Here is a 23,709-nt window from a genome sequence, read left to right as displayed (position 1 = left end):
CTCTTCGCGTACTATTTATGTTGTAAGGTTTAGTAAAAAGTATGCAGTTTGCCACGGGCGTAGTGTACTACTTTTGCTACAGCTTCGCATATGTAACTGGTTAGCTAGGTTAAATATGAAGTTGTTGCTCAACAACAGCAAGCTTATCGGGTATTCAACTTCAAATCCTACTGAAGCACATAGTTAACGTATTTAGCTAAAGTAAAGGCACGGCATGCTGCAAATAACAATCTGTTTTCAAAGATACGATTTAAATGGTCACGATCCTTTTTAAGGACAAAAAAAATGACTTGCATTTGAACAGGAGACTCTGCTCGTTGTCTTAGCCATCTTCAATATGTTTTTTTGTTTACCTTCAGAGAGCTATCAAATTCCAAAGACCTATCTGGTATGAATACATTTTGTGTGTGTGTGTGAGAGAAACTCCCGAAAAGTTTACAATTCATTCATACTACATGAGAAGCCGAAATGAGTATGACATCCTGGCTTTTAATGCATACTACTTTTTTTAAATGTCACATGCTATTGTTCGCATACTCAAAAGGCTACTATATTTAGGATGCTAGTATGAGTATTTGGAGCACGGACGCTGTCGAAGGCACCGCTCCAGAATCTATTAAGATGCATTATTTTGGCAGTTACCTGTATTTGGAACAGCACAGTTAAGCCTAATTTATCAGAGAGTCAGACCCAAAATGTACATATCTATATACTATATTGATAATCTATTAAATCTGTATTAAGCTTAAAAATTAATTACCCAGGCAAGGAAGGACTGAATAAAATTATTTATTTGTTAAAGTAGAGACTTCCAGCTTTTCCTCTGAGGTCCAAAGTCCAGTCTTGAGTTTAGCCTGAAATAAAACCTTTCTTTACTGAAAGATTGAATTAGTCAGTATCATATCTCAGGGGTGCACAATTATCTTCACAGTGCTTACAATCTTTAAAAGTCTAAGATGGTCATACCATGGATCACTTAGCTATTTGAGTTTACATTTTAGGACCCCTTTTTAGGTATCAAAAAGATATATAGAAAAATGATTTGATCAAATATTGAATTTGGCCTTTACTACTAATACCTCAAATGCATTGAATACACATCCATAAATGGTAAAAGAGAATTAAAAAATGGATAATAAATTAATGTTTTGAAGTGTCTTTCCTATGTCTAGAAGATATAAGAAAGCTCGGGAAATATTTTTTACCTTCAGACGAGTTCCGTCATCGTGTTCAGGAGAGTCTCCCCTTTCCATAGAGTGGTCATAATAGTAGCCAAATTAATAGACGCTACAGATGTTTTCGTGAGAGAACTGATTTTCGGATGTCTCGTGGTCTGACAAACAGCTGTAGCCCGGCCATCTTCCACCGCAGATGCAGAAGGCCTCCGTAGCCAGATGCAGTAGATTGAGATGCTCTGATAAAAAGGCAAAGGCCAGAATACATAATGACCCTTGAGGACCTGAGTCCCATATTTATAGTTTGCTTATTACCTTCTTATCCTGTGCAGCTTCATCTATGGAATAGAACTTGTGGTTTGTGTGTTTTCTGGAAGTCTGACACACAAAACATACATCCTCCAGACAGAAGAGCTTCCCACTGGGCACAGATGTCTTTTATGAGTGAGATCTGGCCAAGAGGGCAATGTCTATTCCATGTTGGTTCAATGTAATTTCATTGAAAGGATGTGGAAAAAATGTTGATTCAACCATTGTGTGACCAGTGGGTTGAGTTTCTTACTGTGCAGACTGTCGCGCAACTCTTCTGAAGCTCTCTGACCTCCCTCCTGTAAGAAGGCCTCACACAGGTTTTTATTAAACCAGGTTACATGGATGTTCGTGTCTTGATGATCCACTCCTGCAAACTGAACACTCCTCACACTCATTCCCGTTCCAGTATTCCTGCAGACATATTTTACAGAAGCTGTGTCTACATGACAGGAGAACAGGATCCTTGAAGATGTCACAGCACACAGGACAGGAGAGATCCTCTGGGAGAAACAGTCTGGAAGCCATTTTCTCACTGTCACACACTCTTGTGTCAGTAATGCCCTAAGAAAGGAGGTTACTTTTAAAGACTTACCCTTGTTTAGTAGCAGAGCTATATTGACAAGTTTTAGTCATTTCTCCTCCAGTAACTACGCTGAAATGTTGACATTAATGAGTCATGGGTCTGGTGTCAGGTAGCCTAGTGGTTAGTACGCTGGGCCAGTAACCGAAAGGTTGCTGGTTTGAATACCCGAGCTGACAAGATGAAAAAAAAATCTGTCCATGTGCCCTTGATCAAGGCAGTTAACGCTAATTTGCACTGTACTATGGCTGACTCTAAAACAACACATTTCACTGCACCTATCATATATACACTGAGTGTATAAAAGAATGGCCAACCTGACACAACTGTGGGAAGCATCCTTGTGGAACCCTTTCGACACCTTGTAGAGTCCATGTCCTGACGAATTAAAGCTGTTCTGAGGGCAAAAGTGGTGCAACTCAATATTAGGAAGGTGTTCCTAATGTTTTGTACACTCAGTGTATATACGGTACATAAGTCCTTTGTTGAAAACATCGGTCAAATAGACACCAGTAGAACAGAGCTAAATGTTAGTGCTGCAATGAGTTTTACTTCCTGTAATAAGACTTTCTTGACTCTATTACCTGTGTATGATTGGAGGATCTTTGCAGTGTAAGACATACAATAGCATGGAGTTCTGAGAGAACAGAGTAAATGAACCAGTATGTGAGTCAGCTGTATTTCACTGTGCTGTGATGTACTTTACCCTGTACAGATCAGGTGAGTGCTGTATTTCCTGAGTTTTTTTAATGCAGGTGTTTGAGGAGTGGAGCTTTGAGTGAAGAAGGAATCTCCATAAGGAACACAAATACTTCTATCATCCACAAGATTATGCCACAGGGACAATTCATGTTTAATGCAACAATGAACAGCAAATAGGCAGATGGAACATTGCTCTTTTTTAAATCTACTTGAATGTGGTATGGAATAACAAGGACTGCATTTAAAAAATATATATTTATATATTTTTTTATCCAGGAAGTCCCATTGAGGTCGGAAGACCTCTTTTATGAGTGAGATCTAGCCAAGAGGGCAGCTCAATAAAAATCACACATGTATCATACACAGCACAGTAACATTAACTTTGAATACAAGTTCTGAATAATGTCTTATAAATGAGTTTGTATACTGTTTCATCTGTGCAGATGTTACACAGACATATGTGGATGTCTTATTGATTAGGATATACTGAATAAGCTTTGATAAACATATATACATAATGTTAAGAAAAAGTGATTCATTAAAACTAACTTGTACATTTTAAGGAGGGAGATGAGAGGCTAATATAAAAGTATGTTGTATATTCAGTAGATCAATTGATAGAGGCTGTATAGGTAAGCGTTACAATGTTAGTATACAAATAATAACCCCAAAGGTTTCCCACCGTGGCAATAATTTAAAACCCCAAATTGTTCATTTTTTCCTAGAGTGCATTATATTTGCCTACGAGATATTTCATTCAAATTCAACGTACCTATGGGGGTGGTGGGGGGATACGGGGCTGAGTTTGTGTGCACTTTGAATCCAGGGCGAATTTGAGCACGTAGCCGGAGTTTTGCCGGACGATATACGCTATCGATTGGATGTTTTCCACAGCACTAAAGCGATGTCAAAGAGACAACACCGACGATACTCAGTGTCTTTAGTCGAAAGGAATCCACTCCACATTTGGAGGTAAGTGAATGTAGGCTACTTTGGCGTACCGGTAACACGTCGTTATGTGAATGATATGCATTAAATTCCCTAGAAATAAAATGACACATTTTCAGTAAGCATTCAGGTATAATGCATTAAAATGCCTACTTGTCAGGAGCAACATATTATGACCACTTTATAATGACTTATAATCATCTCAATGATCTGCTAAATAACAGCCAGTTTGGTTGAGAAATGCATTCATAGTGAGGCACAACGCAAGCCTTGTTATAAAACATTACAGTTGAAGTCGGACGTTTACGTACACTTAGATTGGAGTCATTAAACTCGTTTTTCTACCACTCCACACATTTCTAGATAACAAACTATAGTTTTGACAAGTCGGTTAGGACATCTACTTTGTGCATGACACAAGTCATTTTTCCAACAATTGTTTACAGACAGATTATTTCACTTATAGTTCATTGCATCACAATTCCAATGGGTCAGAAGTTTACATACACTAAGTTGACTGTGCCTTTAAACAGCTTGGAAAATTCCAGAAAATTATGTCATGGTTTTAGAAGCCTCTGATAGGCTAATTGACATAATTTGAGTCAATTAGAGTTGTACCTGTGGATGTATTTCAAGGCCTACCTTCAAACTCAGTGACTCTTTGCTTGAAATCATGGGAACATCAAAAGAAATCACCAAGACCTCAGAAAAAAATTGTAGACCTTTGCTGAAACAGAAATAGAACTGTTTGGCCATAATGACCATCGTTATGTTTGGAGGAAAAATGGGGAGGCTTGCAAACCGAAGAACACCATCCCAACCGTGAAGGACGGGGGTTGCAGCATCATGTTGTGGGGGTGCTTTTTGCTAGAGGAGGGACTGGTGCACTTCACAAAATAGATGGCATCATGAGAATGAAAAATTATGTGGATATATTGAAGAAACATCTCAAGACATCAGTTAGGAAGTTAAAGCGTGGTTGCAAATGGGTCTTCCAAATGAACATTGACCCCAAGCATACTTTCCAAAGTTGTGGCAAAATGGCTTAAGAACAACAAAGTCAAGGTATTGGAGTGGCCATCACAAAGCCCTGACCTCAATCCTATAGAAAATGTGTGGGCAGAACTGAAAAGGGGTGTGCAAGCAAGGAGGCCTACAAACCTGACTCAGTTACACCAGCTCTTTTCAAGACCAATGGGCCAAAATTCACCCAACTTATTGTGTGAAGCTTGTGGAAGGCTACCTGAAAGTTTGACCCAAGTTAAACAATTTAAAGGCAATGCTACCAAATATAATTGAGTGTATGCAAACTTCTAACCCACTGGGAATGTGATGAAAGACATAAAAGCTTAAATAAATAATTCTCTCTAGTATTATTCTGACATTTCAAATTCTTAAAATAAAGTGGTGATCCTAACTGACCTAAGACAGGGAATTTTTACTAGGATTAAAATGTCAAGAATTGTGGAAAAACTGAGTTTAAATGTACTTGGCTAAGGTGTATGTAAACCTCCGACTTCAACTGTATAACAAGTTATAAACCATTATACCTGGATAAAGTATTACCATATTTTAAAAGTATCAATATCTGATACAGGAAATAATATTCTGACAATAACATACAAATATAAAGATACATAGATCTATTCAAATAACCAAGTATTATTCAATTCACTTCATCCCTGTTTTATATGCAGAAATGAAAGCCAAAATATGTCTTTCTATTTGCCACCATTATATAACAAGTATTTCATTGACATTGCAAATAGACTATACAGTGTACAGCACATAGACTACATCAGGGATTCACAAACCTGTTCCTGAGAGCTACCCTCCTGTATGTTTTCGCTCCAACCCCAGTTGTACTTACCTGGTTCAGCTTATCAACTAGCTAATTATTAGAATCAGGTGAGCTAGATTGGGGTTGGAGTGAAAACCTACTATACGGCATCTCTCCAGGAACAGGATTGCAGAGCTCTTCTCTACATTCTAGTAGCTTCCTGGCAGAAGTACCTTTTTAGGAGATGCTTACAGTGAACAACAGTGGTAAAGATCTCTTTCACCACTGTTTTCATTGCATGTTCATTGAGTTAGCAACATTATTGGTTAGGTAAGGTGTCAAGGCACCTGTGTACAGTTTATATTATTCACGTTGGAACCTGGACATAAAATATAATTTGTTTGACAGTAGTAAAATTAACCCTCTCCCCAACATACAAAAATATGTTCACATGACTTTTCATAATAACTTGCTGTGACTTCCTGTGTAATGCATGCATCTACTTGTGAGTTCCATTTATTCTGTACCATTGGGGAGAAAAAGTGGGTTGAGAACCAGAAATCAGAATCTTTGGTTCAATATTGAACAAGTTTACCAAAAAGTGCACAGTGAATAAGGAATCATTTGTGGGATAGCTATCTCCTCTAAACGAGGTTGGTGAATCTTTGTGTGTTTACCAATGTAGCAGGTCTGATTAAATCCCTGTCACTCCATTCATTCAACCACCTCAAAGACAATTGGTGTACCCTTTTGTATGAGTCAAATAACTGTCTTTAGGCCAACCCATAGCAGTGATCTAAGTGCCACACTATGATTGTACTAACCTAAATTATATTTGTTCTGTTTCACCAAATGAGCAAATTAATATAAACAATTGACCTTCATTGTTCATTCCAGGCTTACAGAGTGAAACCAGTATAAAGATGTGAGACAAGACACTGAGTGTGCCCCTGATGGGCATATGTATGTTTTATTTAACCTTTATTTAACCAACCCTTGAGCTTTTGAGGATCACCTGACGAGATGTCAGCAGGAAGTAGTCAGCGTGTACACATAACACAAGAGCACAATACAATATATTAAATACAATTACAATGGTCAATGACATTTTCTTCTATCAGAGCTTTAAACTCAGGCAGCGACACTCTCTCCTCCAGTTTTAAAATATTTTGTAGCTCGTATGAAATGTATAAGGCCCCGATCCCGACTTAAGAATTTATGCCTTTCCTACGCACTTCTCAGTATTTGGTATTCAGACTTACCTTATTTGGCTCTGCAGGTGTGGCTACCTTGCGCGTTCTGAATACATTTCATTCAATCGCTGAAAACCCTCCCACTTCCTGGCCAACAGATTCTTTAATTCAATGGGGGTTTCAGTATATTTACCATCCCTTTTAATGCGGTACACCTTTTAGTTTGAATTTTGTCGACGCGCTAGAATATATTGAGAGTACAGGTTCAGAATAATAGGGATCAATTGAAGAAAACCGTCGAAATATATGCATATTCGTCTCTGTTTCAGTATCAATTGGTAGAGAAAATTATGTAGATTATTTAGGTTTAGTAAGGTATTTATGAATCATTAAAAAAATGTTTCGAGGGCCTTTACTCATGAAATAAATGTACACTTTCAGTTCTTCAACCCATGTTAAGGTTGGAAGATTATTGTACATATAATTATAATAAGGGGAATAGTGTACAATAGTAGCCTATTCTCCGGTCTATTGCCTGCACTATCCATGAATGAAACTGTCTGATGACGCGGCCTAGTATTGCGCCATAGGTCGGTTTCAAACTGTTACGGCTTGGTCTGCGCGCCACTCCATTACGATTTAATCAGCCTACATTTAAAAAAATATATTATCAACTGTTACTAATGATCCTCAGCAACATGCACATGGCCATGCCGTCATTTACAGAGGAAGCAAATGAAGGTAAATGAAACAATATGGAATAATAATGTAGGCCAACTGAAGGGAAATAACAGTACATTTGCATTTTAATTTGTTTGGTTATTAGGCCTACTGATTGTCAATACTGATATTTAACATGATATAAATAGGAGACAGATAAAGTCAGGAATTAGAGAATGCCCATCCCTGCAAGTTAAAAGGCCATGCAATTTAAATTCTGTATAATGGTACAGGACTTCATAAACTTTACTGCTTCAGTTTGCTGCCATATGACTGGTTTCGCATTCCCTTATCCAAACGGATTACTCATTTATTACCTAGCTCTTATCAACTTGTAAACGACAGTGCATGGAGAATGGTGTAATTTCTATCGGAAGTAGATTATTTTTCCACTTGGAACGGGTTTGTTCGCTAGACCTTATTCTGTAGACACTGCTCCGCCACGCCTACATTTATTCCATCTTCACTCAAAACGAATAGCGGGTGAATAGCATGTTATTCTCATGCCTAAATTCAAGACTGACAAACGTTTTGTTGTGTAACTAACATACTGTATCCGTTATATCGCAACCAACCATTCTGTCAAATGCGTTGTACATCAATTGTACAGCCTGAGTATGCACAGAGCTTTTCTCTCGAAGGCAGTTAGTTGCCTTGAACGTCACACGGTAGGTAGTTTGGGCCCTCCACTGTGCCTCAAACCCAGGAGCACTCCCACTCATTCAAGAGGCGGTGTCCAGCTGTCCTAGTAACAGTTGGCATGGAACTCTTTGTTTTGGTGACTAATAGGCTATAGCCTAGAAACAGAGAAGACAATGTTATCTATTAGCCACCATGACTCTTACAATGGACTTCCGCTAACATTCTGGCACAGAGCAGCACCAGTATACTGTGGCTGTGGGATGTCACATCTATAAATGATGATAGCTCTATGTGTATTTATATCACAGTTAGCCACATGAGGATATTCATTTTTTTAATGATGTGTATGGATTGGCTTCAATATGTGTTATCTCATATTTAATTCCATTGGTCCCATAAATTATACAGGGTGTATATTAATCAATAATGTCTCAGGTATGTCTTTCACTATATTCCACCGATCTTATAGGACAATGAATAACAATGTATTCCATCCAAGGTAATCAAATAGGACAACATTTCATTTGCAGACTGCACATCCCTCCTCTTATGATATGTCTGTAGCAGCACCCTTCTCCGTCTCCACACAACCCCCCTATTATGATGGACTCAAACCTCTGCCCCCAAATCATACTGGGAGGGGTTGTATAATGAGTGGGTCAGGCCATTGTTGTGGCCCGTCCACGGTGCCCATTCACAAAAGCATTCCTTGGGGTTAGCCAGCGACCCCTCTGCAGGGGGTCAGGGTGCTATGGGAATATCTAATTTTAGCTGTGAACGAGACCGGCGTGAGCTTGAGATGATGAGTTTGGAACTCTGTGGGAGTTTGTGAGTGAGAATGCATGGCTCTAAATTTGTTGAGAGAAAGACAGAGAGTGCTTGTGTGTGTGTGTTGTATTAGTATATGCACAATGTTTCATTGCCGATCCAAATACTGTATTTAATTGGGTGTGTGTTAGTGCCATTTTAGTTTGTTGTCTTACTCATAGGGTGTGGCTAAGCTGTGGACAAATCTTTCATCACACTACTTCATTGTACTTACAGTTCCTCACATCAACACAGGATTAGGATCAGCGTCTCACTGTCTCCCAATTCTCAATTTAAGGTAGGTTTAACAAAATATACTGCTGTTTTCAAGTTAAACTAAATACCCGGCTCTTGTTAACACGTTTATGATTCATTTGTGTGTTCTCGCAGCAAAGAGAATTTAATTTTATTGATTGACAACACAATGGGAAAATAAAGAAGACAGTAGAATAACTACTGCCAAAATGAACTCTGATCATCTTACATTACACTTGGTGTGTGATAACAGAGCTTCCTGGATTGATAATGTACAGCACTAACAGCCAACTGTTTTACATCAGGGGTATCAGCACAACATCAGCACAGCATGCTGCACTCTCCTGGGTCCAAATGACATTGGGAAAAATATTTGACTGCATTACAAAGAAATAACAAATGCCACACATCCTAATCATCACCAGGAAATTAAATGATTTTGTGTCTGCCTTTCTCTCACAGATTGTTACCCAGGTGAGTGCAACATGCTGTGCAAGGTGCATAAAATACTGCATCTGTAGTTAATGAATTGACATGGATTTCCCACAGATTTCACTCACCTGGTGTCCCAGGTCAGAATCAGTCCCAGATAAGAGGGGAAGGATGAAAACCAGCAGTGCTGCAGCCCTCGAAGCCCAAAGAAAATGGGGTTCTTCTACACAATCTATTTCTAATTTAATTGAATTAGGACCTAATCCCTATTTTTTTTTCGCCATGTCCTCTCTTCCCCACCCTCCATCCCTCTCCAGGATGTATGAAAACGCACCTACCTTGGTGGCACCACAGAGGGTCTTGGGTGATCGTAGGACAACTCAGGAGGAGATGCTGGGCCAGACCAGGCAGGTGATCCAGGGGATGGAGGCCCTGAGACTAGAGCACTACTCTCTCCTGGAGGGCCTACTGGGGAGCCTGCACTGCCTGGAGGTGGAGGGGAGCCAGAACCACGAGGAGCCCAGCCCTGCCCAGGAGAAGGCCAGGGCCATCCGCCGCTCGCTGGACACTCTAGAGCTTGGGCTGGGCGAAGCGCAGGTCAGATACATTGAATTGTAATCATTGCAATTTGCAGATGAAGAACAGATGCTGCTGATGTAATAAATGTCTGCCGGGCAAAAACATTCTTGACATTTGTAGGATATCTCTTGTGTAGAAAAGTACAATTCTTTATTCAATTATTTTGTTTATACATGTGGCAGGAATAGAAAATGCACAAACACGTTGTGGCTGTAGCAAACCTATGTGGGTGATGTGCAGGTCAGACGTCTATGGTACATTATATGCCAAAACTCATAAGTTAATGTTTCAGTCTCTTAGTCAAAATCACATGTGGGACTGCGCTCAGATTTTGGATCAAGAATATCTGTTTCTCATTCTTTGTCTATCTTAACATTTGTCAGGAGGAGAACGCGTTGTTCAATTTGTAGCTAGCCACTGTGTTTCCTGTTTCACTTCTGTTTTGCCTGATGGACCTGACCGAGGTCAGAGGTTAAGGGTACTGCTTGTGGCAGCTGGGGTAAGCTTTCTTTAGCTTAGAGCAATTTGCATAGTATTGTCAGTATGTATCAAGTTAGGGTTGAGGTCATGTCATGGGAGGTCAGATGACACTTGCTTGATGTCAGCCACAGTAATGCAGCATTCAAAACTACTGGGAACTCAGAACTCAAAAATCTCTGACTTCCGACTTCAGTGCGTTCAAGACAACTAGGAACTCTGGAAAAACTAGCACAGAGTGGGAAAAATAGTTTTGAACGGTCTTCCAACTCGGAATTTCAACTCAGGAACTCAGGCCTCTTTCCGACTTTCCAACCTAAAGATCCCTGACGTCATGATTTTACCTCTTATTTTTCTGATTTCCCAGTTGTCTTGAACAAACCATAAGGCAAGACATGGTAAGAAAAACCTATGCAGTTTCAGGTTAAAGGCCTATTTGGGTATTCCCCCATAGAAATAGAATTACGAGAACGGACATTCCCATGCAAGTGTGATGGGTGGACTGGCGGCCATATTGTCTTTCCAATAATAATTTTCCTACCTCCCCTTCCCTAGGTCTTGCTGGCACTGTCGGCCCACCTTAGCATGGTGGAGGCGGAGAAGCAGAAGCTGCGTGCTCAGGTGAGGCAGCTGTGCCAGGAGAACCAGTGGCTGCGGGACGAGCTGGCCAGGGCACAGTGGAGGCTGCAGGAGAGCGAGCAGAGTGTGGCGCAGCTGGAGGAGGAGAGGAAGCACCTGGAGTTCATGAGCTGCCTCCGGCGATATGATGACGACGGCGATGACCTTTCGTCCCCCGTGAGTCAATAGTCACCGCCACAGCATCACATTAGGATTCTCTCTTCTCTTTTTTTTCATCATAGTTTATTTAGAGATTTTCAAGTGATTTCAAGTAAAGCATAAATACATTTTATCAGATCAAAAACAAACTTACAGCCATTAATCCACCCCATTTAGCCATCAGGAATTGTAAAAAAATAAATATGTATATTGGGGCGGCAGGGTAACCTAGTGGTTAGGGCATTGGACAGGTAACCGGAAGGTTGCAAGTTCAAATCCCCAAGCTGACAAGGTACAAATCTGTCATTCTGCCCCTGAACAGGCAGTTAACCCACTGTTCCTAGGCTGTCATTTTTTTTTTTTTTTACAATGACAACCTAATCAGGCCAAACCCAGATAACACACCTCTGGGACTCCCAATCACAGCCAGATGTGATACAGCCTGGATTTGAACCAGGGATTACAGTGACATGTCTTTCACTGAGATGCAGTGTCTTAAAACACTGCGCTACTCGGGAGCCACTGGGATTTAAGTCCCTACAGACAGCAACATTTCCTAGATCATGTTTGAGAACTTTATACTCAAATGCAGGTCAGACAATATGATTAATGGTTTTTGGTGGCAGCAGTGGGATCCATGCTATAACAGATGGCACAGAAGAAGCCAGAGTTTCTGTCAAGGTAATAAAGAGGAGACTTTTGGAGACAAGCATGGGTTCAACAGTGCCACAGAATGTGTGAATGCATGCCAAGCCAACAACTTTTGGTTCCCAGAACAATTAATCAATGTTACAGATAGCATTCTAGCATCTCTAACAACGTATTTTCTCACAAAACCATTCCAGGACAGTCTAAAAAATTGTAGGGTGATGACATGAACAGGGACGTTTTTCTTCCACATTGTCAATGAATCCAGAACAGGAATCACCTGATATGTTCCCATAACGTTTTGTTGGGCTTTCTTCTCAGTCAGACAGGAGTGGGAACTTAACCTCATGTTCTAGGAACAATTCTTGTTAGCTGTGTGTGCGCTAACAATAGTGATAATACAACCCTAGCTTTACTCACCAGGAAGAGATGGATTCCAGCAAGGAGACACTGGATGACCTCTTCCGCAATGACGAAGAGGAGAACCAGGGCCATGGCAGTAAGCACTGGGTGGGCAGGGGATTAGAGACCGGGATTATTACCGTAATCTAAACTAGAATCGTATTCAGTATCAGAATGGCCTACTATGTAGCTTTCAAACATTCTCTGGCACAGTGAAACACTAACAGTAACAGCAATGATAGTCACAAAATAAAAACAAAATACATTTTATTCCCCTAACGACAATAGTACAATTACTAATTGTTGTAATGGTGTTGGTGGTATTATTTTGTCAGTGGCACAAATTATTTGTTGCATGTATTGGAAGCTAGCAAGCTAGTATTACTAGCTAGTAAACTAGCGGTAGAGATAATGGTCACAGTTTCTATGTCATTAAATAAGGTAGACTCCATATTCCCTTCAGTTCAGCAGCACAGTAGCAATGTGGCGATGGCTGCCGCCAACCAGGGTGGCTACGAGATTCCAGACCGTCTGCGTACGCTCCACAACCTGGTGATCCAGTACGCCTCGCAGGGTCGCTACGAGGTGGCCGTGCCTCTCTGCAAACAGGCCCTGGAGGACCTGGAGAAGACCTCCGGACATGAGCACCCAGATGTAGCCACCATGCTTAACATTCTGGCCCTAGTCTACAGGTGAGCCCCACAGGATGCCGGAGAATATGATGACGGACCACAGATGGCAATGGGCTAGCAGGTTCTAAACTTCAAAGAAGCAGTGGCTGCCAATAAAGTAAAAATATCAGGTGTCAAATTTCAGTGTTGAAGCACATTATGATGCAGGAAGTTTATAAGGACATGGGCTCCGCCTTTTTTGGAATACCTGCCAGGCACAAATGTTTGTTTTTTCTTCTGTCTGTATGATTTAGTGTGGAAATCCTACCTGCCAGCCACACCATTTCATTCAAAGCACGATCCACCAACTCTGCAGCTCAATCCCAGCCTAATGTTTGACAGTGAAAGCATTCGAGTTTAACATGATAAATAGTCAGTTACTCTTCTCACATGATGGGAACCATTGTTGTTGTTGAAAACAGCCAAGATCTGGCAACCCTGAGGTTGCCGTGGCGATACCCTAGTAACCACCCCTCTCCTTCCAGGGACCAGAATAAGTGCAAAGAGGCAGCAAACCTTCTCAACGACTCGCTAGCGGTACGGGAGAGGACCCTTGGCAGGGACCACCCGGCGGTGAGTGTATGACCATCACTTTGTGTCTATGTGTGTTTATGACCATAACTTTGTGTTTGTGTGTGTTTGTCCCTGACCCCACTGTTGTGTTGCTCCCATACCTGCTTCCCCTTCCAATCCTAAGGCTGACAGCTACTAGTCACTGTAGCTGTCATTGACCTAGCGGCTGTGTGAGTGTCACTGACCCTGTGTCTAATGTCCCCTACCCTCCTCTCAGGTGGCTGCTACACTCAACAACCTGGCTGTGCTTTATGGGAAGAGTGGGAGGTACAAAGACGCCGAGCCACTGTGTAAACGAGCGCTGGAGATTAGGGAGAAGGTGGGTCACTAGGTCTGTCTGCCTGCCTGCCTGCCTGCCTGCCTGCCTGTCTGTCTGTCTGTCTGTCTGTCTGTCTGTCTGTCTGTCTGTCTGTCAAAATAATAATAAAACATGGATTTAACAGTTTACATCAATAAAGGGATCATAGCGTTCACCTGGATTCACCTGGTCAGTCTGTGACTCCTAAATGACTAATATGTAAATGTAAACTGTGTGTGTGCCTGTGTGTCTGCATTTATCTAAATAGCTCATCCTACCCTAAACTCCTAACCCTTGTTGATTTAGATACTGGGTAAGGAGCATCCTGACGTGGCCAAGCAGCTGAACAACCTGGCCTTGCTGTGCCAGAACCAGGGGAAATATGGAGAGGTGGAGCAGCACTACCAACGGGCCCTGGACATCTACCAGACCAGGCTTAGCCCCGACGACCCCAACATGGCTAAAACCAAGAACAAGCTGGTGAGAGTCTGGTACCCTTTCCACACTTACTGAGCTGAGCTGAGTTTTTTTTAACCAAGCCTGTCTGGCTTGGTTAAGCATCCGTCACAGTTGATAGAAGTGTGCTGGAATGATGAAAGGAAAATACCGGGATACTAGCATCTAGTCCCAAACAGTGCCTGGGCTAGAACTCCATTTTGAAAGACCATAAAAATCCTACAATGTGATTTTCTGGATTTGTTTTCTCATTTTGTCTGTCATAGTTGAAGTGTACCTATGATGAAAATTACAGGCCTCTCTCATCTTTTTAGGTAGGAGAACTTGCACAATTGGTGGCTGACTAAATACTTTTTTGCCCCACTGTATCTCCCTTCCTCTCTTAGGCTTCCTGTTACCTAAAGCAGGGGAAGTTTAAACAAGCAGAAGTGCTGTTCAAAGATATCCTAACCCATGCCCACGAGAAGGCCAGTGGCTATACAAATGGTAAGAACCCATCATTTACATCTTCCATCCAGGTTTTTATTTTGAAAAAAGTATGGAAAATGCCTCTAGTTCCCAGCCATACCTGGGTTGAAATAGTACTTTAACTCTTTCAAATCCTTGAGGTGTGCTGTGTTTCGCTTAGCCTGCATGCTGGATGGGTGGGTTTGCACTTTGGGGGCTATTCTATTGGTTCCATTACACCAGTTAACTTGTCTGTCTGTCTGTGTATTTATCTGTCGATACAGGGGAGGTCAAGTCCATCTGGATGCAGGCAGAGGAGAGGGAGGAACAGGTGAGCAAACTCAGCCCCTCATATTTGATCAAATTTCATTTCACCTACTACAACCATAGTAAACAATCTGCCCACACTGGACTATAACCTGCACAGCAACCAATGCTCCACCAACTGAGCCATTATTCACAATTCGCCTGTTGACCAAAAAGTGTGCTCCTCAGGGCAGACAGAGAGAAGGCCTGTCTATAGGAGATCAAGGTAGCTGGGACAGAACTCGCAAAGTGGACAGGTCAGTCATCTCCATGCTCCGGGTGACATTTCCACTAGGTACAGCTCTAGGATCAGCTTCCCCTCCCCTAATACTAACCTTAACCATTAGTGGGGAAAATACTAAACTGACTCAAGATCAGCATCTAGAGACAACTTTACCAAGAAGTCGTTCCTATATCGTATTTTTGTCTCTACCTTCTTGCCCTTTGTGTTGTCTGTGCCCAAGAAACCCTGTTTTGTGCTGCTACCATGTTGTGCTGCTGCCATGTTGTGTTGCTACCATGTTGTTGTCATGTTGTCTTGTCATGTGTTGCTGCCATGCCATGTTGTTTTCTTAGGTCTCTCTTTATGTAGTGTTGTCTCTCTTGTCGTGATGTGTGTTTTGTCCTATTTTTTTTAAATGTTAAATCCCAGCCCCCGTCCCCGCAGGAGGCCTTTTGCCTTTTGGTAAACCTTCATTGTAAACAAGATTTTAACTAACTTGCCTAGTAAAACATTTTTTTTTAAGATTCACCATCTACCCAGTAGTTTTCTGACTGAGTATGGTGAATTTGTCCCTTGAGTCACTGATGTATGGTCAGTTTCTCATTCTCCCTCCCTATGGTTAAGGTAAGGAGTTGGGGCGGGAAGGCTGATCCTAGATCTGTGCCTAAGGCTGGGCAAATTCGTCCTACTCCATTAGGGTCGTATTAGGCATGAAATGAAAGAAAACAGGCCGAAACGGGGAAGGAATACCTGAAATTGACCAACAAGAAACACTTGTTTTAGTTTTCTGTTGCAAAAGGTTTTGCTATGGTGTACACTAATGAATATTACCTGGCTTACACAACCCCTGACCTTTGACCCTGTGCAGTGCCACCATTACCAACACCCTGAGGAACTTGGGAGCCCTCTACAGGCGACAGGGCAAACTGAAGGCAGCAGAGACAGTGGAGGCGGCGGCCATTCACACCCCTAAACAAGTGGGTTCGGTCTGCATTTAAAAATATATATATATATTATTTAACTTAATATAATTGTTTTATTTAACTTTTATTATTATTTTTTTGATTTATTTTTACAGTTTAGATTTATTTTTAGGAAGGGAAAAAAAGGCAAGTGTTCAGTTATAGTATGGTCCACATGAATGTATTGTTCATAATGAAATTCCTATAAAAATCTAATCAGATTTTATTGGTCACATACACATGGTTAGCAGATGTTACTGCGAGTGTAGCAAAATTCTTTTGCTTCTAGATCTGACAGTGCAGCAGTATCTAACAGGTAATATCTAACAATTCCACAACAAAACCTAATATCTAACAAATTCCACAACAAAACCTAATACACACAATGATGAGAATATAGAAATATCAAATATATGGATGAGCAGTGACAGAGAGGCTAAGATGCAATAGATAGTAAATAATAGATAGTGAAGGATACAGTATACAGTATATACATATGAGATAAGTAATGTGAGATATGTAAACATTCTTAAAGTGACTAGTGTTCCATTTATTAAAATGGCCAATGATATCAAGTCTGTAGGTAGGCAGCCGCCTCTCTTTGCTAGCGGTGGCTGTTTAACAATCTGATGGCCTTGAGAGAGAAGCTGTTTTTCAATCTCTCTGTCCCAGCTTTGATGCACCTGTACTGACATAGCCTTTTGGATGGAAGCGGGATGAACAGGCAGTGGATTGCTTGGTTATTGTCCTTGATGATCATTTTGCCTTCCTGTCTCATCGTTGTTGGTAATCAAGCCTACCACTGTTGTGTCGTCTGCAAACTTGATGATTGAGTTGGAGGCGTGGATGGCCACGCAGTCGTGGGTGAACAGGGAGTACAGGAGGGGGCTGAGAACGCACCCTTGTTGGGCCCCAGTGGAGTGGAGATGTTGTTTCCTACCTTCACCACCTGGGGGCGGCCCGTCAGGAAGTCCAGGATCCAGTTGCACAGGGTGGGGTCAAGACCCAGGGACTCAAGCTTAATGATGAGTTTGGAGGGTACTATGGTGTTGAATGCTGAGCTATATTCAATGGACAGCAATCTTACATAGGTATTCCTCTTGTCCAGATGGGATAGGGCAATATGTAGTGTGATGGCGATTGCATCGTCTGTGGACCTATTGGGGCGGTAAGCAAATTTAAGTGGGTCTAAGGTGACAGGTGAGGTGATATGATCCTTGACTAGTCTCTCAAAGCACTTTATGATGACAGAAATGAGTGTGACAGGGCGTTGGTCATTTAATTCAGTTACCTTGGCCTCCATTGTTCCTGTCTTTGGTAGCGGTTTGCGTCAGTGACACCGTATTGTCCTCAAAGCATGCAAAGAAGCTGTTTAATTTGTCTGGAAGCAAGACATCGATGTCCGCGACGGGGATGGTTTTCTTTTTGTAATCTGGAGGGAATAACTACACTGTTTGTATTCGGCCATATTCCGTGTTGCCTTGCCTTGCCATGATTAAATGCGGTGGTACGTGCTTTCAGTTTTACGTGAATGCTGCCATCAATCCACGGTTTCTGGTTAAGGAAGGTTTTAATAGTCACAGTGGGTACAACATCTCCTATACCCTTCCTTATAAACGCTTGAGGAGTTAGCATATACGTCAATGCTGTTATCTGAGGCTACCCGGAACATATCCCAGTCCACGTGACCAAAGCAATCTTGAAGCGTGGATTCCAATTGGTCAGACCAGCGTTCGATAGACCTAAGCACGGGCGCTTCCTGTTTTAGTTTCTGTCTATAGGAGGGGAGTAACAAGATGGAATCATGGTTAGATTTGCCAAAAGGAGGGTGGGGGAGGGCCTTGTATGCATCACCGCTTATAGGGCGATATACACGGCTGTGACAATAACGGAGGAGAGTTCTCTTGGGAGATAATGCAGTCAGCATTTGATTGTGAGGAATGATCATATACATACAACCGTAACCACTTACAAGTAGGAAACGAGTTCACCCGCAAGTGACTTATTAATACCAATGAAATGTGAAGGTTTAGGAAATACCTGGCTCGGGAATGGCCAGGGTATGTTTATCAAATCAAATCAAATTTTATTTGTCACATACACATGGTTATCCTCCCACAATTAGTAGTATTGCTGTGTGTTTCCATGTTGTATGTGTTCATGAGATGTGTGTGTGTTTATGCATTTGTGTGTATGCATGCCTTTGAGTTTAGGCCCGCTCATGCAGTCATGGGTTCATCTGTGTGTGCGTCTGTGTGTGTATAGAGCCAGAAGCGTTGTGTTCTAGCTGCCGAGGCCTCCAGCAACAGCACGGCCATGGATCACCAATGCAGCAGTAGTGAGAGCCTGACCTCTGAGGTGATCACAGTGAAGTACAACAGTGGCCTACATGGGGGAGAGGAGGTCATCCGCAGTCTGGAATGGAATGGGGTGAGGAAGAGTACAATTCTCTACCGCTCAGGCTACGGCTACAGAGACTCATGAGCAAGGATGAAATCGTATATATGCATTCATCATCAATTGTCCGTTTTTGTCTGTCAAAAGCTCAACTCGAGTCAAGTTTTTTCGTGGTGAGGAAAGGCAGCTTATAGTAATGGCTGGAATGGAATAAATGGATTGGTATGAAACACATTAAACACATGTTTGATACCATTCCATTCAATCTATTCCAGACATTTATTACTATGAGCTGTGCTGGCCTTCTAGGCAGAGTTCCTCTGTCCAGTGTCTGTGTTCTTTTGCCCATCCTAAACGTTTCTTTTTATTGGCCAGTCTGAGATATGGCTTTTTCTATGCAACTCTGCCTAGAAGTCCAGCATCCCGGAGTCGCCTCTTCACTGTTAACGTTGAGACTGATGTTTTTCGGGTACTATTTAATGAAGCTGCCAGTTGAGGACTTGTGAGGCGTCTGTTTCTCAAACTAGACAATCTAATGTACTTGTCCTCTTGCTCAGTTGTACACCGGGGCCTCCAACTCCTCTTTCTATTCTGGTTAGGGCCAGTTTGCTCTGTTCTGTGAAGGGAGTAGTACACAGCGTTGTACAAGATCTTCAGTTCCTTGGCAATTTCTCGCATGAAATCTCCTTCCTTTCTCAGAACAAGAATATACTGACCAGTTTCAGAATAAAGTTATTCGTTTCTGGCCATTTTTAACCTGTAATCGAACCAACAAATGCTGTTGCTCTAGATACTCAACTAGTCTAAAGAAAGTCTGTTTTATTGCTTCTTTAATCAGCAAAACAGTTTTCAGCTGTGCTAACATAATTGCAAAGGGTTTTCTAATGATCAATTAGCCTTTTCAAATTATAAACTTGGATTAGCTAACACAACGTGCCATTGGAACACAGGAGTGATGGTTGCTGATAATGGGCCTCTGTACGCCTATGTAGATATTCCATTAAAAATCAGCCGTTTCCAGCTACAATGGTCATTTACAACATTAACAATGTCTACACTGTATTGCTGATCAATTTGATTTTATTTTAATGGACAAAAAAATGTCAGTGAAGAGAGCAGTGGCTTGTTGTGTCACTTTAAAATCGGGGGACGGGCTCATTGTAATGGCTGGAACATAATTAATATAACGGTATCAAACACATTAATTTCATTCATTCCATTCCAGCTCTACTATGAGCTGCTCTCCCTTCAACTGCTCTAATTTTGCTATTTGGTTTAAATCCAGATCGTCCTGCTTAGGCTGTGTTTACAAAGGCAGTGAAATTCTGATCTGTTTTTCACTAATTGGTCTTTTGATCAGCTGTGAAAAAGATCTGATGTGAAAAAAATCTGATGTGATTGGTCAAAAGACCAATTACTGGAAAAAATATCAGAATTGGGCAGCCTGTGAAAACGCTTAGTCTATAAAAGTATGTGCTGCAGTTGATTGCCTACAGTGTGACTGTATAGCCCTACCCAGAGTATGCATGAGTGTATATGTACATGTATACAGACAATTGGGCCTGTGTGTGTAATTGGGGAGGACAGGCTCGTGGTAATGACTGGAGTGGAATGGTATCAAACACATGGTTTGATGCCATTCCATTCGCTCCGTTTCAGCCATTATTAAGAGCCGTCCTCCCCTCAGCAGCCCCGACTGGTGTGTGTGTTTGTGTCTGTACGAGCATGTGCGTGTGGTGTGTGAGCATATGCATACATACATGTGTATGAGCAGTTGCATGCATACATGTGGTGAGCATGTGTGTGTAACCCTCCCTTGCTCTCTCTCCCTGTAGGATGACCGTGGCTCCCTGAAGAGAAGCAGCTCCTTCAGTAAGCTGCGAGCCTCCATCCGACGGAGCAGCGAGAAGCTCGTCCGCCGACTGAAGGGGGACAAAAACCCTGGCTAACCAGTCCCATGTCTGACTAGGCTTCACAGTTCACACCCTTGCCACAACAGAGGGCGGGGCAGTGGACATGTATGGGGCACCAAGGCCCAGGCCTCAATTTAACAATGCCTAACCCCTAACCCCCAGGCACTTGTAGATCTGAAAGCATTGGATAGGTATAAACAATATACAACCTAGTGGGGAAAAAAGCAGGGCCATATTACTAAATGCAATACTTTCTGAAATACAGTCATTATGCGCCTAGGCTGTGGTTGTTTCAAACAGAACCCCATTGTCTTACATCAGATAGCATAATTTGTGTTTGCACTGATCGGTAGAGGGACTAACAGTCGAAGAAGTAGGAGTGGCGCCACCTGTTGAAAGACAATGACTGAATCCTAGCCCTTAGCTCCCGTTTGTTGGTACTCTTTTGATTCCCTTTCAACATGACTGGCCTGAACAAAGCTTTAGATGGAACGCTTGGCCATTACCGTCCCAACCCTAAAGCCCTGTGAGATTCTGATACAGTACCATCGCCTTATTCTATGCCAGCCATATTTGCACCACCTGGGTATTGGTAATGTAATGGTAGCTCAAGCTTGTTTGCTTTTCTAGTCCTTCCCTATCATAAAGTACCCATTGGCAGAAGCTATAGTAGGGATGGCTTCAAACTATTGAGATGCGCCCTTTGATTATCTGTCTATGTGTAGCAAATGGGAGAACTGTAAAACTCACTCCTTAACCTGAAGTGTCACTCCTTGCGCCATTGGAAAAGTCCTTTTCAATAGTGCCACGGGTTAGAACACTTCAGGAGGGAGGTCACGTGTGTTTGCGGGGCAGAGGTCCTGAGTTGGAAGTCTCGATATGAGTCGATCAAGGGGAAGCGGTACTCGCTAAGCAAGCAGCGTGACGTCCTTTATATATGTCGTAGACATGACTTGGCTCAAGCTACTGACATTCTCAACCCCTTCATTTACGTTTCATTTAATGTCTTGTTTATATGTGAACATTTCTCTGTAAAAACTGTAGAAATGATAGAAATGTTTAAGAGCCAGGTAGGTTGTGCACATTTTCATGTGATTTTCATGTGATTTTTAAACACCTGCTGGATGAAAAAAGTAGAGAATTTCACATCGTAGTTGCATTTAAATATAAACACAGTGTATACCAAACATTAGGAACAACTTCCTAATATTGAGTTGCACCCCCCTTTTGCCCTCAGAACAGCCTCAGTTTGTCTGGGCATGGACTATACAAGGTGTCGAAAGCGTTCCACAGGGATGCTGGCCCATGTTGACTCCAATGCTTCACACAGTTGTGTCAAGTTGGCTGGATGTCCTTTGGGTGGTGGACCGTTCTTGATACACATGGGAAACTGTTGAGCGTGAAAAACCCCAGCAGTGTTGCAGTTCTTGACACAAACCGGTGCACTTGGCACCTACTACCATACCCCGTTTAAACAAACTTAAATATTTTGTCTTGCCAATTCACCCTCTGAATGGCACACAAACACAATCCATGTCCCTATTGTCTCAAGGCTTAAAATCCTTCTTTAACTGGTCTCCTCCCCTTCATCTACACTGATTGAAGTGGATTTAACAAGTGACATCAATAAGGATTTACCTGGTCAGTCTGTCATGGAAAGATCAAATCAATCACGTTCACAGATATCTCATTCAAGGTAAACGCTGCAGATGTGAGCTCAATTGGAATCAACCGTTAAGCGTCAAGCAGGCTGTATGTAATTCTCCTTAAAGGAAAAATCCACTGAAAAACTATATTTTGGTATTTTTTTAATTAGTCCACTGTTAATACAGTCCCAAAATGTTTTGCATGTTTTTGGACTAACTCAGGGCACACAGGTCAAAGAGGTGTGCCCAATCACAAGAATGTTTGAGGGTTTTATTTTAAGAAACCTAATGCAAATGGTAAATCTAAGTGCTGGCATAGTGCTATAGGTCCAGGGGTGTGTCAGAAATATTTGAGCTATTTTCACAGCAGTTATGAACACAATAGTTGGCAGAAGGCCGAAAGGGCTGGGTTTTGATGAATAAACAAGTTTTAGGTGTAATGTGGGCTTGGCGGCTCACTGGCCAATCAAGGCATTCCATGGCTTAATACCTCATGCATTTTTCGCAAATTATGTATATTATTGCGTTGTCATCAACTCCAATTCGGCTAGGGGCACAGAATATTCTCATCCTAGTCCATTGTGGATTGATACTACAGTTTATTAAATAGCATAGGCAACAGTAACTAGTGATAGCAACAGTATTTTTAAAAATCCACTGTTTGCTCAATATCTTTGGAGTGTTGACAGTCAAGATTGTTGTAATTAGCTTCAATGAGTATAGGCCTTTATGCATCGCACTTATCCGCAAATAAAAAATACTAGTCTCCCGTAAATTGTATTGTATGTGTGAGGCATGTTCTCAATAAACAAGATATAGCCTTGGTACTGTCGATACAGCGTTAAAGTACTGAAAATGTTGAATAGCCTGTGTCTTGAGTCTTTGGCAACTGGACAAGAGGTGGTCTTTGGAAATGGATACAAGCCATATGTTATGCACTGCAGGTAGGCCTATGTTAATTGTGAATATTGGCAAAAGTCACAAGTATACATTTTAGAAATGTTTTATGGATAGGCTCTTTGGCTAATACATGGCCGGGATAAGAAAAATACAGTAGACACATTGCTGTTGAAACAGCTTTCGTTATACTAGGGTAAGGGTGGCCTACTATAGGGAATTGTTTTTTTAATCAAATGAAATGGAAAACAAGCCATTGTTACAGGAAAATAACTTAAATGCTTCTAAATATGAGTTTCACCGGATTATCTCAGCTCTCGTGCAATGATGGTTAGGCCTATATAGCCTACATGTATGGAGTTTTAACGCACATCCCAAATAATAAAATGCGCTGTAATACCCTACATACTGTAGGTGTAACGTTGCACAGGATGTATTCACTGTTTTGACAAATTTGACATTTTAACAAAGCTCTGGTGATTTAAGATTTA

At 41.6% G+C, this 23,709-nt stretch overlaps 1 protein-coding gene across 1 annotated transcript; it reads left to right on the top strand.

Moving 5' to 3' along the window:
* Positions 1–3,589: 3,589 nt before the first annotated feature.
* LOC118398538 (kinesin light chain 1-like) lies at positions 3,590–23,146 on the top strand. Its single transcript, XM_035793984.2, has 15 exons — positions 3,590–3,741; positions 9,097–9,157; positions 9,864–10,143; positions 11,158–11,397; positions 12,451–12,526; positions 12,893–13,121; positions 13,586–13,673; positions 13,891–13,992; positions 14,278–14,451; positions 14,814–14,913; positions 15,159–15,205; positions 15,370–15,437; positions 16,272–16,380; positions 18,631–18,795; positions 20,598–23,146. The coding sequence occupies exons 3-15, from the start codon at positions 9,865–9,867 to the stop codon at positions 20,709–20,711; spliced, it is 1,791 nt and encodes a 596-aa protein (XP_035649877.1). The 5' UTR covers positions 3,590–3,741; positions 9,097–9,157; position 9,864; the 3' UTR covers positions 20,712–23,146.
* Positions 23,147–23,709: the final 563 nt, after the last annotated feature.

Source organism: Oncorhynchus keta, chromosome 19 (genome assembly GCF_023373465.1).
Source record: "Oncorhynchus keta strain PuntledgeMale-10-30-2019 chromosome 19, Oket_V2, whole genome shotgun sequence".
In the NCBI taxonomy this organism is placed as follows: Eukaryota; Metazoa; Chordata; class Actinopteri; order Salmoniformes; family Salmonidae; genus Oncorhynchus; species Oncorhynchus keta.
This window is presented reverse-complemented; position numbering and strand designations above follow the sequence as displayed.

Bases quoted from the DNA above. Each gene is read 5' to 3' on its own strand.
- LOC118398538 (XM_035793984.2), top strand. From the start codon at position 9,865: ATGTATGAAAACGCACCTACCTTGGTGGCACCACAGAGGGTCTTGGGT. The intron at 14,452-14,813 runs GTGAGAGTCTGG...TTCCTCTCTTAG, and splicing joins CTAAAACCAAGAACAAGCTG to GCTTCCTGTTACCTAAAGCA. The intron at 15,438-16,271 runs GTCAGTCATCTC...GACCCTGTGCAG, and splicing joins AGAACTCGCAAAGTGGACAG to TGCCACCATTACCAACACCC.